At 48.0% G+C, this 13,150-nt stretch overlaps 1 protein-coding gene across 1 annotated transcript; it reads left to right on the plus strand.

The window, feature by feature from the left end:
• Nucleotides 1-7,642: 7,642 nt before the first annotated feature.
• Nucleotides 7,643-12,894, plus strand: PRDX3 (peroxiredoxin 3). The gene is made up of 7 exons (XM_051620140.1): nucleotides 7,643-7,732; nucleotides 7,807-7,873; nucleotides 8,064-8,205; nucleotides 9,019-9,154; nucleotides 10,923-11,026; nucleotides 12,040-12,205; nucleotides 12,705-12,894. Exons 1-7 carry the CDS (start codon nucleotides 7,697-7,699, stop codon nucleotides 12,756-12,758), a joined length of 705 nt encoding a protein of 234 aa, XP_051476100.1. The 5' UTR covers nucleotides 7,643-7,696; the 3' UTR covers nucleotides 12,759-12,894.
• The last annotated feature ends 256 nt before the right edge of the window (nucleotides 12,895-13,150 follow it).

Here is a 13,150-nt window from a genome sequence, read left to right on the forward strand (position 1 = left end):
GCTCGGGCGCTCCTGCCTCCCTCCCCCGGGGGTGTGGCACCGCGGAGCGGCCCCGCAGCCCCGCGCAGGCGCCATCCCCACCGACGGCTCCGCGGGGCTGGGCACGCCGGGACGTGTAGTCCTGGGGCGGCCCCACCGCACCTGGCGCTGGCCCCGCGGCCGCGCAGGGCTCCCGCGGAGGGGCGGCGGGCGCCCGCCCAGGGCAGGGCGCAGACACGGGCCGGCCGGCGTGTCCCGGCCGGCGGGAGCCCGGGGGGCGATGTCGGAGCGGGGAGAGGCCGCGGGGCGATGCGCGGAGAGATGCGCGGCCCCCGGGCCCCTCCGCGGCACGGTGCCGGCGGCAGCGGAACGGCGCAGCCCGGGTGCCCGGCGCCATCCCGCGGCGGTGGGCACGGCCCGGCCCGGAGCCCCGGGACTCCCCTGCCCGGCCCGGGGCTCCCCTGGCCGGCCAGGTCCTGTCCGAGGTCCAGGGGTTCCCCTGCCCGGAGCTCCAGGTGCCCGTCCCGGCCTCACAGGTTGGCACAGCCGAGTGAAGGAGTCCCCGAGAACCCGCTGACTTCATGCGATTGCACACCCCTCTGCCCGGGTTTCTTGACTTTCCGGGAATCTTAAAAGTCCCCGAAGGAAGTCCCCGAGGGAATCCCATCTTCTCTGCCACACCATTTGATTTTATTATTAATTCCAATAATCAGCTGCGTGGGACAAAAGCCGCTCGTGGGAAGTTTGTGAATTTTACACGCTATATCGCAACATAAATTCTGCCTGTATAGGACAGATGCTCGTGTCAGCACGGCTCTCACTTTCCTGGCAACAGGGTAGATCGATTCAGCAGGTCAAACAAAGAAAGAGGAATAAAACCGACCCATTACTCTCACTAACACTCTTCCCCATCTGTATTTACATTGATTACACCCGCGTGAAGGAAATCAAATTTACATGCAGCTTCTTTTAAGTGGAGCATTGACGTTACTTTTTTTTTTTCTACTTTTTTTTTTTTTCTTTTTAATTGTACCAATTGTATTTCTTTCTACAGCCAGGCAGGAATGACTTGCAATAGCAGGATTTTTTAGGCTGCCTTTCTGAAGACAGGAAATAAATAAGAAATGCACTTAATGAATAATACCTTGGGCATTAGGAGAAAATGGCTATAATAAATGCCTTTTGTACCTGATTATCAAAGGTTAGAACTTGGAAAGTTACTGTGCATAGCAGGTGGCACTGCTATGTACAATTTTCCACATGTTCTCTCCTACTGCTTCAGCAAATGATCAGGCTCCAGAAGCTGTGCCTTGTTGTGGTTACTTTCTTTGTAATGCCAAGTTCTATACAGCAGCAGTTGGGTCTGTAAATACCGGAAGATTTTTCTCTGATTAAATAATTCTTAAGGGAAAAATTGCTTCCTGGAAACCACAGCCTTAGCATAGAGATGAGGTTCCTAAGGAGTGTCCACCCTGCTTGTTGTTTGACCACTTCTGTGCAAAGACTGATGCTCACTTGTAAACAGAGCAAATTACTCTCCGGTTCTAAGTGCATTTCACATCCCTGCCCAGCCTCCCACTAATGGGCATCACAAAGACAACACCAGCAGCACGACATGGCAGATGTTGGAAGACATAGATATGCCTTTTATTACATACAACATTTTGAATGCTAAAAGCAACCTCTCTCTCAAGAGGGAAAACAAACACACGTCTCAGTCCCTATTTTGTGAAGCAGCACTCACTCAGCTTCTGCCGGCAGCAAGACTGGTGTGCTTGCCACATCTTAGGCTGCTTGGTGGGGAGGGATTTACCTTCACTGCAGACTCCACAGAGATCACTGCCTGTGTTTGGTGTGTAACTTTTATAGAGGTGACCAAATGAAGAGTGCAGATCCCGGCAATCTTAGTTTGAGTTGCACTTGGAGATCAGCACAAGAACGTGGGGGCTCTACTGCTCCTCTTTTATCTAATATCTGTATGTACCTCTAGACACGCAAGGGATAGGCACACAGAGTCACCTGCAGTGTGGCCCTGTGGGACTCCAGCATGCTGCTGTTGTGCTGTATACTTTGTGAGCATTTATTCAACTCTTGAAAGAGTAAGCAGATTTATCAAAAGAGTTACACCAGATCTATACAGTGTTCACAAAACCTAGTGCTCGCGAGCGGCACAGCTCCAAAGCACTCCAAGTTCCTGGCACAGTTGCACAGGCCCTCCAGAAACAGGGGAGAAGAGTGTTGTGCTGCTGCCAGAGGGGTTATTCCAGCTAAGATGGATTACTTTGCATTGAATTGGACTAGGAGTAGTCACATTACTTAACTGTGGCTGAGTACAGGGAGTGGAGAGCTGAGCTCTGCTACCAAACTTCTGAGATTCTGCGGTAACGTTTGTCTTAGTTACACATCTACACGGGGAGCAGCAGTTCTGACTTCATCTTTATTGGTAAGAACAATGGAGTGGGTTTTCTTAATGATTCTTACAGTATTTAACAAAATAAAGCTTGTTTGCAATAAATCTGAGTCAATGGGGTGCACTAAATAGGACATGGAAGGATGTTCATGAGCACAATGCCCCACTTTGTAAAACAAAATCAAGATAATCAGTCCTCACTGCATCTCTCTTTACTACTACATTTTTTTAGGCCTGAATATGACACTGATACATGACAAGTGCTTCAGTGCAGGCCTCAGATGGATGGCCTCTTTCATGGATGTGGCTCCCCCTGGGCTGCCAGAGCAAGGGACACAGGACAGACCTACTTGCCTTAAAGTCCCTCAGTTGTTCTTTGCAAAACCCACTGCAGCTTTTAGAGTCTTACCTCATGATGACTTCATAGCTGTCAGGATCTTCATTTTGTGTCACCTGGAACACCTGGACAAAAAAAAACCAACACAAAATTAAAAAAAATTAGGAAAAGGTAGATATATCTATTTTCTCTTGTAACAACAGTCAGTTCACTTCAAAACATGTCCACACATGATATAATGGAGCAGTCAGGTTCTCTGGGAGTGAGGAAGAAAGAAACTGGAGATCTGTGAGTCTGCTTGGCTCCTTATCTTATTCTATTCACTGTCTATTCTACTCACTTTGCTGCTGAAATGCTCAAGCATGGACTCAAAGAGAGGATGGCAGGGAAGGAATACAGGCCTAAAGATCCTGATTTAGTGCTTGCTGGGATAAAAGGGAAAAATTAGTCTGAATCATATGCAGAAGCAGGCGATTTTGGAAGGAAAAAAAATAATCATCTGAAAAATGTGCTTTCTGAGGTACTTAATGTATCTGGTTGTTCAGCTTTTACATAAAACATTCGAAGTGATTCAGAAAAGGCTCACGAAAAAAAACCTTTCTGTGCGCTGAGCACCAGGACACAGCAGGGCTGGCAGCCATCTTCCCTTTATGGGAAAGAAGAGGTTTGTAGATGAAAGGCCAACACCGCGAGACCCAAGCGCATCAGTGCAAGAAGCCCAGGAGAGCAGCGAGGCAGAGCGCGGTGCTCCAGCTGCCGGGAGGGATGAGTCACCGGCAGGGTGGGCTCCCGCCGCTCCAGCCAGAAACACAGCAGCAACACACCCAGCCTTCTCCTGCCACCAGAGAAAAACCCCTTAGCCTCCGGACAGCCTGCTCGAAACGTCAGGATAAGACCCCCAGCGAAGCACAAAGGCTTTTGCCTGTTCCTACCGATTGGAAACACACCTCACAGCGGCTGTCTCCTAAATCCACCTTCTAATATGCAATGAAGGCAGTGAAGCCTGTGCGTTGTTAGCTCTAAGCTGCGTTGTGTTAGGAATTGCGCCTGAAACTTATTCCTACAAATGGGGACATGCTTTTGCCTCCTGCTGAGATGCGGTATCAGCAGGTGGGAGCACAGAGGCCTGAGAAGGAGCATTTGCAGGCAGCTGGAACCTTTTCCAGAGAGCCCTCTGCGGAAGGACGGAGGCTGCCATCTATCAACAGCCATGGGGTGATGCATCCTGTTGGCTAAACTCATCTTCTTGCTTTGGTTTAGACAAAAATGTTGATGCTTCTGTTTTTTATTTCCATTTTCAAACCTTTCCCCCCTCCTCCCTCTCCAGTTATCTGTTTCCTCAAGGTAGAGGACAAATAATTGTTACACCATTTGAGCACGTGGAATAAAATAAGCTTCTAGAAGATGAGCAGATTTTATTTTTTAAACAAAGATATTTGCATCCCATGGTCTGCACAGAACCTGCCATTCCACGACCTAAAGCAGCAGATCTGATTTGGGATTTGCTTGCCCCTTTCAACAATTTTAGAGAGAAGCAGTTACCTTTTCGCTAGTATTTTGTGGTGTTGACGATTTTTCCAAGAACTCTTTAAAAACTCTCACAAACCAATAATGGCAGCAACACACAAGTGTTATTTAATACTTTTTATCAACAGAGCTCAATGTTTTTCACCAGAAAGGCATATTTAATTATTCCCAGATATGGTAAAAGAGGCACAAAGTGAGAGCAGGCAGATAAATATCCTGACCAAAAATGAACTTCACATTTCCTATTATCTGTTCAAGTGCCTTATCTACTGCTCTGCACCTTGCAACCATACAAACTTCTCCCTAACGCCTGCTGAAATCCCTGGAGAGCCTTCCTCCAGCTTCAGAGGTCTCAATTTGACTCAGGCTTAAATGAGAGCATATCTGTACAGTTTGCACTGCATCATTATGAACCAGCACTCCTTCACTGCAGGATGAGATATGAGAGTGGGGCCTGTCCCACCAAGAAAAGGCCTGTGGGAGACAGCAAAGCAGACAACCAACAAGATTTGGAGAAAGCTGCACATATGGTACCGCTCAGTAGGTTTATTTTGAAATTCAGATGGCAAAAAAACCTGAGTTTAGCAGCTGCTCTAGCCTGTACCAGAGCCAGAGCTGAGGGAAAAGGAGCAACACCAAAGCCAGGTGTGCTTTGGCAGTAAAAAGGTCCATCTTCAAATTGTAGGGATGCCCAATAAAAAGCAAAATGGAAAAGAAACCCTCTGTTAAATGGCAGTAGTTCAAGTTCTTGCCCAGAGTCTGAGAAGCTGAATTGTGCTGCCTTCATAACAAAGCATGAACAACATTTCCCCACCTGCAAGCCAAGTGTTTAAACAAAGAGTTTTAAACAAATAAAACTTTCCGGGGAGGGGGGAAGGACATCGTTTTAGAATACATCAACTTAGAAGCTGTGAATAATCATCTGTGGGTGAGACAACCATCCTCAGGAAATCCTAGCAATAGCCCTTTTTTTGCTGCCACAATACAGCTTCCACAGCTGAAGGAAAGGAACTGCTGTGGCCCAGCTGTCCACGGGTAGACAGTTTGCTGCCTAGCCATGGGGGACTTGCCTGGGCACATCTCCCCATTCCAGGGGATGTGCCAGCCTGGCAGCTATGCCATTCTGCACTGCTGTTCAGGGAATGGACCCAGGTACAGCTGATGTGTTTTTGCTGCTCTTCACCAACAGTCACTGTGCTGCAGGTGTCCCAGGCTCAGCTCCACTCCTTGCTGCTCCACTGGCAGCCCTGAGCAGCGGCAGGAAGACCACCCTCACCTCTACTGCAGATGAGTCTCTCAACAGCTGCTCCTTCCCTCTCTGCCTCCCAGGTCTGCAGGCTACAGCACAGCTCACCCACACTGCATCTGACGTGTTTTTTAACATACAAATAGTTTCCTTGCTTCCACTTCTAGGCTTTGAGGGGGTTTTAAGCAGGAATGCCCTTAACTTTTCGGCAACAGACATGCAAATAAGCCAAGCAGCACAGCCAGCTGACTCCCCTCGCTCTGCCAGTGACCTTCCCAGCACAGTCCCCATCCAGCTACACTTTCAGGCAGCCCTGGTCAATTGACAAGAGTAAAAACTGAACTTTCTCAGACACCTTCAGGTTTCCCTTAGCAAAGTGCTAATAAGAAGCAAGGGGTTCATAGGGCTCCTTAACAGAGAACCTGCTGGTTCAGTGACCCAGCACTGCGCCTGTGTGCATGTATGCACACGTGCTCAAGTGCAGACACACAGCTCATCAGAGGCTGTTGAGCCTGAAGGGAACAGCTTTGAAATCAAAAGAAGAGCTATGTCTACTTCAAGTCAAATAAATCAGTGGATGCAGGAATCAGTTAGTGTGGGTGGATCCCATACAGGGGTATCTGTATCCTTTAGCATTCAGATTTTCTTCCCCCTCATCTTGCCATAGCTATAACAACAATCCATCTCCTGCATCTTTGTGCACAACACTTCCATCTTTATCATCTACTTCCAGGCACCCCCATCTTCATCACCAGCTCAGCCAGGCATCCAGTATCTCTGTGCATGTAAGAATGAGTAGGTAACGTTACTCTGGCTGCTCTGCTGGGCACTACAGTTTTTGAGAAGATTATCAGAGCCACATTTCCAGCTGTCATTGGCTACACCTGGATTAATAAATTTAGGTGTGCCAAAGAAAGGCACTAGCAGCTGAAATTAGTGATGATGGTAAAGGCTTAGAGAGGTCTCAGCGTGTTTCTGGACAACACCAAGTAACACTGCCTCAAACAGTTCCTGAGCACAGTCAAGAGTTAATAGCAGCTAGTGACCAACCCTAACAGGCAAATTGCCTGTTTTGAAGGCTCAGAGAGTTTACTGTTACAGAGGTGACTGGACCATGCCAGAGAGATCGGTACCAGGAATAAGTTTGCCAATTTGTTCGGTACAGATTCAGCACCCACTGAGCTCATTCCAGGGGCATGGGATGTAGCTGACATTGCTCTGGCTGCCTGAGGGCTGAACTCACCCTGCTAGAGGAGCCAGACTTATCTCAAGTTCATAAGCTGGAATCTCCCCTTTGTAAAAGTCTGTAGAGAGTTACAACATGAATAGTAAACCAGAAATTACCGAACCCCAGAAGTGAAAGTGGGTTCAACTCTGTTTGACTAGTTAGATGAAGAAACCGACAAAAAGAAGCTAAGAAAAGAAAACCCGGACTTTTAGAAAGTGTTTGGTTTTCAGCACTCTGGGTCATGCACGCTGCTTGTGCTGCCCCAGAGCATCTGGCCTAGAAGACGGTGGACAGCTGGCAGCTTCGTGGTGAAGGCAATCTCTGCTGCTGCCACCATCAGGTATTCAGCAACAACAGCTCGAGAGAACCTTTCACTGCGCGGCAGTCTGTCAAAGTAGCTCCTTTAGCTTGAGTTGTGGGAGCTTGGGCTTCAACAGCAGAGTCTCTGAAAACGCCAACATCAGGGACACAGCTTTGTATGCATCGGGTGTGGTCCCTTCCACCAGCTGCGCACCTTTCCTGCCCTGCTTCCACCTGGCAGGAGACAGGAGGCTTGTGACGGGGTTTTATGACTCTCCTGCCTCCTCCAAGAGCTCTCGGAGCCGCTCTTCCTAGGGCTGGACCGCTGCGATTACCCCGAGATGGTCCGCGCGGCCAACAGAACCGGGACAAACCTTCGCCGGGCACGGACACGCACCGAGCTCAAGGCAGCGCTGCCCACGGGCGGCTCCCAACGCCGAAATGAAGGGATGACTTCGGTTTGCAGCAGCCCCCAGCCGAGAGGAGCCAAGCTGGGCACACGACGACGGCTGCGTCCCAGCACACACCAACACCAGCCCGCACAGCCGGCCCCGCCAGGCACAACCCCGCAGCGCAAACCCGCAGCCCCGCCGCCGGGAACGCGCCTGACGGCCCCGCCGGAGGAGGAGGGGCCGGGGCCGTCCCGCCCGCCCCGCCCGCAGCCCGAAGATGGCGGCCGCGCTGGGGAGGCTGCTGCGGAGCGCGGTGAGTGCCCGACCCTGCCCGGCCGGCCCCGCGCCCCGGCCCGGCTCCCGCTCACCCTCGCTGTCCCCCCGCAGGTGCCCGCCGCCGGGAGGAGCCTGACGGCCCGGCCCCTGCCCTGCGCCCGCCGCCCCTTCAGCCTCGGTAAGTGCGGGGAGCGCGGCCACACACACCCGTCCCGCACACCCCCCCAACCCCAGCCCCAGCCCCAGCCCCGGGCTCGCCGCGAGCGGCGGGAACGTCCCCTTCGCACGCCCGGCCCGTGGGCTGCGCCGGGAGGAGGCGCCGTCCCCGGGGCTCGGCCCGCAGCCCTGTCGTGTTTCCTCCCCCGCAGGCTCCTCGCGGCTTGCTCCCGCGGTTACGCAGCACGCCCCGTTTTTTAAGGGGACGGCTGTTGTCAACGGAGAATTCAAGGAGCTGAGCCTGGATGATTTCAAGGGGAAGTACCTGGTCCTCTTCTTCTACCCCCTGGACTTGTGAGTGCAGGTTTTTCACCTTTCAGATGGGCCTTCTGCCTGGCTGAAGGTCATCAGAAGTGCTGGAGATCATCGGGGTCAAAAGCGGCTCTTTTTACCTTATCCAGGCTAGTCTTGCAAGGCAGATGTGTCTGTTCCTAGAGCGTGACTGATAAGATTCGGTGGCACGTGGCCACTGTGTGCTAACGCGCTGGACCTGGTGGCTGAGAGCATCTTCGAGCTGCTGGAACTGCCTCGGGAGATAGATGTGGGCTTGCAAGTCTGGTTCCTCTTACAGGCAGATAGATCCCAGGGGTGAGGGCATTCATTGCCTTGCAGTTCAGGGTTGCATGGGGGACTCTGTCCTTTCAAGCAGCAGGGCCAGCAGAGCTGCAGGAGACAGCTCCAAAGCAAAAGGTGACCGGATGGGGCTGAGCCTGACTGGGAGACTGGAATCATCAGGAGCATCCTGGGCAGTTCTGCTGACATTTAGTGTAATTGGCGCATGGGGGAGAATTTAACCTGCAGTCTTGTCTGTTAGTTTCCCAAAACTCTGTCTCTGGAGTGTCTAGCAGAGACAGTTTCTCCATCTCTGCAAAAAACAACCTGACTAGAACTGAGAGTTGAAGACTGTGTGCCAGCAAGGTGGCTATGGCTGTTGTGTGGAGACTCACTGAAACTAATCCTGAGCAGGAAACATGGTTAAAATTATCAGACTAAAGAAAATGTGCTGCTGCACTAGTGCCTAGAAACAGACACAAAGAGTCTTTTCCAAAAATAAATCCTCTGAAGAGATTGCAGAATCACTACAGCCTGTTCTCTCTTCCCATCCAGCACCTTCGTCTGCCCCACAGAAATTGTGGCTTTCAGCAACAAAGCAAATGAATTTCGTGATGTGAACTGTGAAGTTGTGGCAGTTTCTGTGGATTCTCATTTTTGTCATCTGGCCTGGATAAATACACCACGAAAGGTATGAGTTGAGCAGCTTTTGGGGCTTTTTCTGTTTTGTTTTTTTCTCTCCACGTGAGCTCCTGAGAAGAGTTGAATAAACAATTCTACAAACACTGATTTCAATAGGTTATCTAAAGTTATTTAACTTCTGCATTTGATGACATAATTCTGACCTCAGTCTTTGCTGTCTTGCTCTTTTTCTTAATAATTTTTGTGGTTTTTTTATCTTATGTTTTGCTCTTGATAGTCTTGTAGGTTACATCACATCCTTATGCGTTTATCTTGAATGACAAATATTCAGGATATGTGTCACTGTCCTAAGGTGCATCTTATAGCTGATGATTTGTGTGCACCTTCACAGAAAATGAACAGCAGCTGTTTAGTCATTATTTTTAACCAATACCTAACAGTGGTAGCTTCAGAATGGAAGCAGTAGAACAACGAGTATATTGGAGCACTTGTGTTATCAAGTGTCACTTGCTGAAATGGTTCCACTTCTGGGATAAAAATGGAGGCCCTCAGCTTTCTTCAGGGAAAGAAGGTGATGAAGACAGCCTTTTACTGGAGAGGGGCCTCTGCCAGATGTACATAAAATGCCCACTTTGATCCCACAAAGCACCTCACAGATGGGGTTAGCTGTAGAGGATCAGAGGTGTTGCAGGAAGGTGCAAAAGCTCCTGTGCCATCAGTCATGACCCATGTGGTGGCGTGGGCAGCAGTCTGCAGTTCTGCTCGCAGGCTGGGGTGCCTCCAGGTGCATAGCCCTGCCATTGCAGCATTTGGGGCAGGGAGGAGAGTTTGCTAGATTACATATGGCTCGGCTGAGCTTATTGAGAGTACTGAATTTTCTGCATGCTCTGTTCAAAGCTCCAAAGGGTGACTGGGGGCTGAATCTGCTGCTTTATGCAAAAGCATGAAGCCAGTCAGGTGCTGCTCAGTGCTCACATAGCAAAACACCCTGCAAGGAGTGGAAGGAATTCTGTGGTGGTGCAGATGGGAAACTGACACCCAGAGAAAGGAAGGCCTTGGTTTCTCTGACATCTGCACTCGAAGCTCTGCCTGTGAGGACTCTGTTGCAGACAAGCATTTGCAGGATCAGGGTCTGAGTGACTTGAGATTGCACAATGATTTACTGATGATGACAGGAATAGAAAAGCTAACAAACCCTGGGCTTGTTTCAAGGATAGAGAGCTTATCTCTCCTGCACTTCCAGTAGGTTGCAAAATTGAACCAAATCTTGATAAACAGTATTTAAATTGATTTGGGGGAGGGAAAAAAATTAATACGTGCACTAAGTAGAGAAAGTAGCAGAACTCTGGCATATCTAGTGTGTCTGTCAGAAGCCACGTGTTTGTTCATATTCTGCAGGTTTGTTTTCCCTTCCCCACCATGTTCATCTTGTTAGATTTTGAACACTTAAAATACGCAGTAGAAATTTTTGCGTTCAAAGCTTCTGAATAGCATACAAGAGAAATCTTCCTGCACATGTATGACTGTTGTCATAGGTAGTCTTTTACCACCAAAACAAGGAATTATAAAACCCTCAGTGCAAAAGGAGTTTTCATTTTCTGAAGAAATGGAATGTTCCTGAATACTTCAACCAACCAAAACCAACCAAACAGCAAAACCCTTACACCCCCTTCCCACAATGGTTCCTTTCACAGAGCAAATGGCATGAATGTGTTTTGTTGTCAGTGTACCTTCAAGAGCACTGAATCCAGTGACTCAAGAAGGATAATCCTAAAAAGCATTTTGTAACAAAATGGCATCTTGCTCTTTTTCTCTAGAGTGGCGGTTTGGGCAAAATGAATATTCCAGTCCTGTCAGACCTCACAAAACAAATCTCCCGCGATTATGGTGTGCTGCTGGAAGGACCTGGCATAGCACTGAGGTAATGGATGATTGCCAGTGACTCTGTTACCACACAGCCCAGCCTAAGGCAACGTGACAGAGCTGCAGGGGAAACTGCACACGGATCAAGTTGAAGGCTGCAAGGTGTCACTTGTTCTGCAGAACAACTGCTGGATCCCACCCTAGGAGAAGGGCATGTGGCCATTCAGTTGAGAATGGTTCCAGCCCTTTCTGAAAATGCAGGGGAACGGCAGCTGTGCTGTTCTGGGGTGGGGGTGTGGAACTGTGTGACTGAGGAAAACAAGGAGTAGGATAGAAAAGTTCTTACACTTTTTTTCCACAATTTAGGTCTGTCCCTTTTTTTTTTTTTTTCCATTCTTCTGAAGGAAGAGACTGCCTTAACTTCTGTGTGAGAAGTTTCTAAAGCAGTAGTCCTAGAGGCCACTACCGTCAATCCCATAATTACCTAGAATAAAAATATTGACATTTCCTTCTCCACCATGGGAATACTTATTAAAAGCAAACAGTGGTCCTTCCGAGCCACTGGATTGGGCAGGAGTCTCCTGGAGACCTTCAGTTCCTGATCTCTTCAGATCAGGAACTTCTGACCTTTGTTGACAAATGAAGTTAATTAGTATGGTAAGACTGGGACTTTGGTTTTCACAAATGTCTGTATGCAACAGGATTTAATTTAGTAGCTTAATGTGTAAGGAACTCTTCACTCTCAGTACCTTTGGATTTTCATATCAAAAAGGCATGGGAAGGATGCCAGCTATCCGATTGGAAATACAGGTGGAATTAGAAGTTCTACCTTTGTTAGACACCTGTCTCAATTTAACAGTCTTGAGGTATAGTTGGTAACTTCACAATACCATACCAGGGGACTGGTTCTTGGCTTTTGCTCATTGCACTAACAATCTATCAAGTGCTGTATTGCTGCTCCTAACTCTTGACACATCTGAGAATAACTGCCTCGCTGAAATAATTCATCCAGTTTCTTGCGTTTGGTCTCGGGACGTGATTTGCATTCCCTGAATTCTTGCTCAATTACAGAGGTCTCTTCATCATTGATCCAAACGGGGTCATCAAGCATCTAAGTGTCAATGATCTCCCTGTGGGTCGTAGTGTGGAAGAGACCCTCCGCCTGGTGAAGGCATTCCAGTTTGTGGAAACACATGGAGAGGTTTGCCCAGCAAACTGGACTCCCGACTCCCCTACAGTAAGTCTCTGCTAAATACCACTTCTCTAAATATAGACACTGGCATGTTTGCACATGTCTGAAGGGCTGAGAACCACTTTAACCAGAGGTGCTTTACTTAAATCTCTGCCTGTTGTAAATCTGAGGTTTTTATCAGCTGGACCAGTTCCTTCTAGGATACTAAATACGTGATTTCAGTGAAGAAAGTAACTGGTTTTCTTTTAGAAGACACAAACTGTATTCAGAATTCTAAATTTGAGTTGCACTCTCCACCAGTTGTCTTCAGATTTTTAATTTACTTAATGCCCTGCTTGATATTTAGCAGGAAAAATGTGTTATATACTTAAAATCTGCCAGTGGGAGCTTGTACATCATTTAAGCTTTCATCTTTCAACCACATGCAAAACCAGAAATAAGCTATTGTTTTTATAAAGTATGCTTGGGTTTTCTTAGTGTCAAACCTGTAATTTTTTTAAATCTTAGTTGTAGCATGTAATAATTAATTATTTTTTTTTGACAGATCAAACCAAGCCCAGAAGGTTCTAAAGAATATTTTGAGAAAGTGCATACATAAACACTCAAATGTGTGGACAAAACTCCTAGTTTCCATACATTGAAGACATTAGGAAAGAAGCTGTGATTATGAAAATAATAAAAGTTCTTATTTTCTGATGCCTAAAAAGAAAATAAACGTTGAAATATTTACTGCTGCCCTTGTCCTGTTTTAAAAAGAAGGCTAAAAGCTAAGACTTTTTTCTCCCCTTTGCAAACTCAGTTTCATGAATGTCTGTGACCACTAGTTTTCTTCCTGAATATGACAAGTACAAAAAATACAGTTGTATTCTACTGGCTGTCTCCTCTTCCCTTAACCAATTTTTGGACTGCAGAGTGTCCTGCTTTTTGTGTTGTTAGAGAATTTATCATTAAAAAACAAGAGTTTATAACCATGGGTACAATACAGAAAAT

The sequence above is a fragment of the Apus apus genome, chromosome 4, assembly GCF_020740795.1.
Source record: "Apus apus isolate bApuApu2 chromosome 4, bApuApu2.pri.cur, whole genome shotgun sequence".
NCBI lineage: Eukaryota > Metazoa > Chordata > Aves > Apodiformes > Apodidae > Apus > Apus apus.

Bases quoted from the DNA above. Each gene is read 5' to 3' on its own strand.
- PRDX3 (XM_051620140.1), top strand. From the start codon at position 7,697: ATGGCGGCCGCGCTGGGGAGGCTGCTGCGGAGCGCG. The intron at 9,155-10,922 runs GTATGAGTTGAG...CTTTTTCTCTAG, and splicing joins GGATAAATACACCACGAAAG to AGTGGCGGTTTGGGCAAAAT. The intron at 11,027-12,039 runs GTAATGGATGAT...GCTCAATTACAG, and splicing joins GGACCTGGCATAGCACTGAG to AGGTCTCTTCATCATTGATC.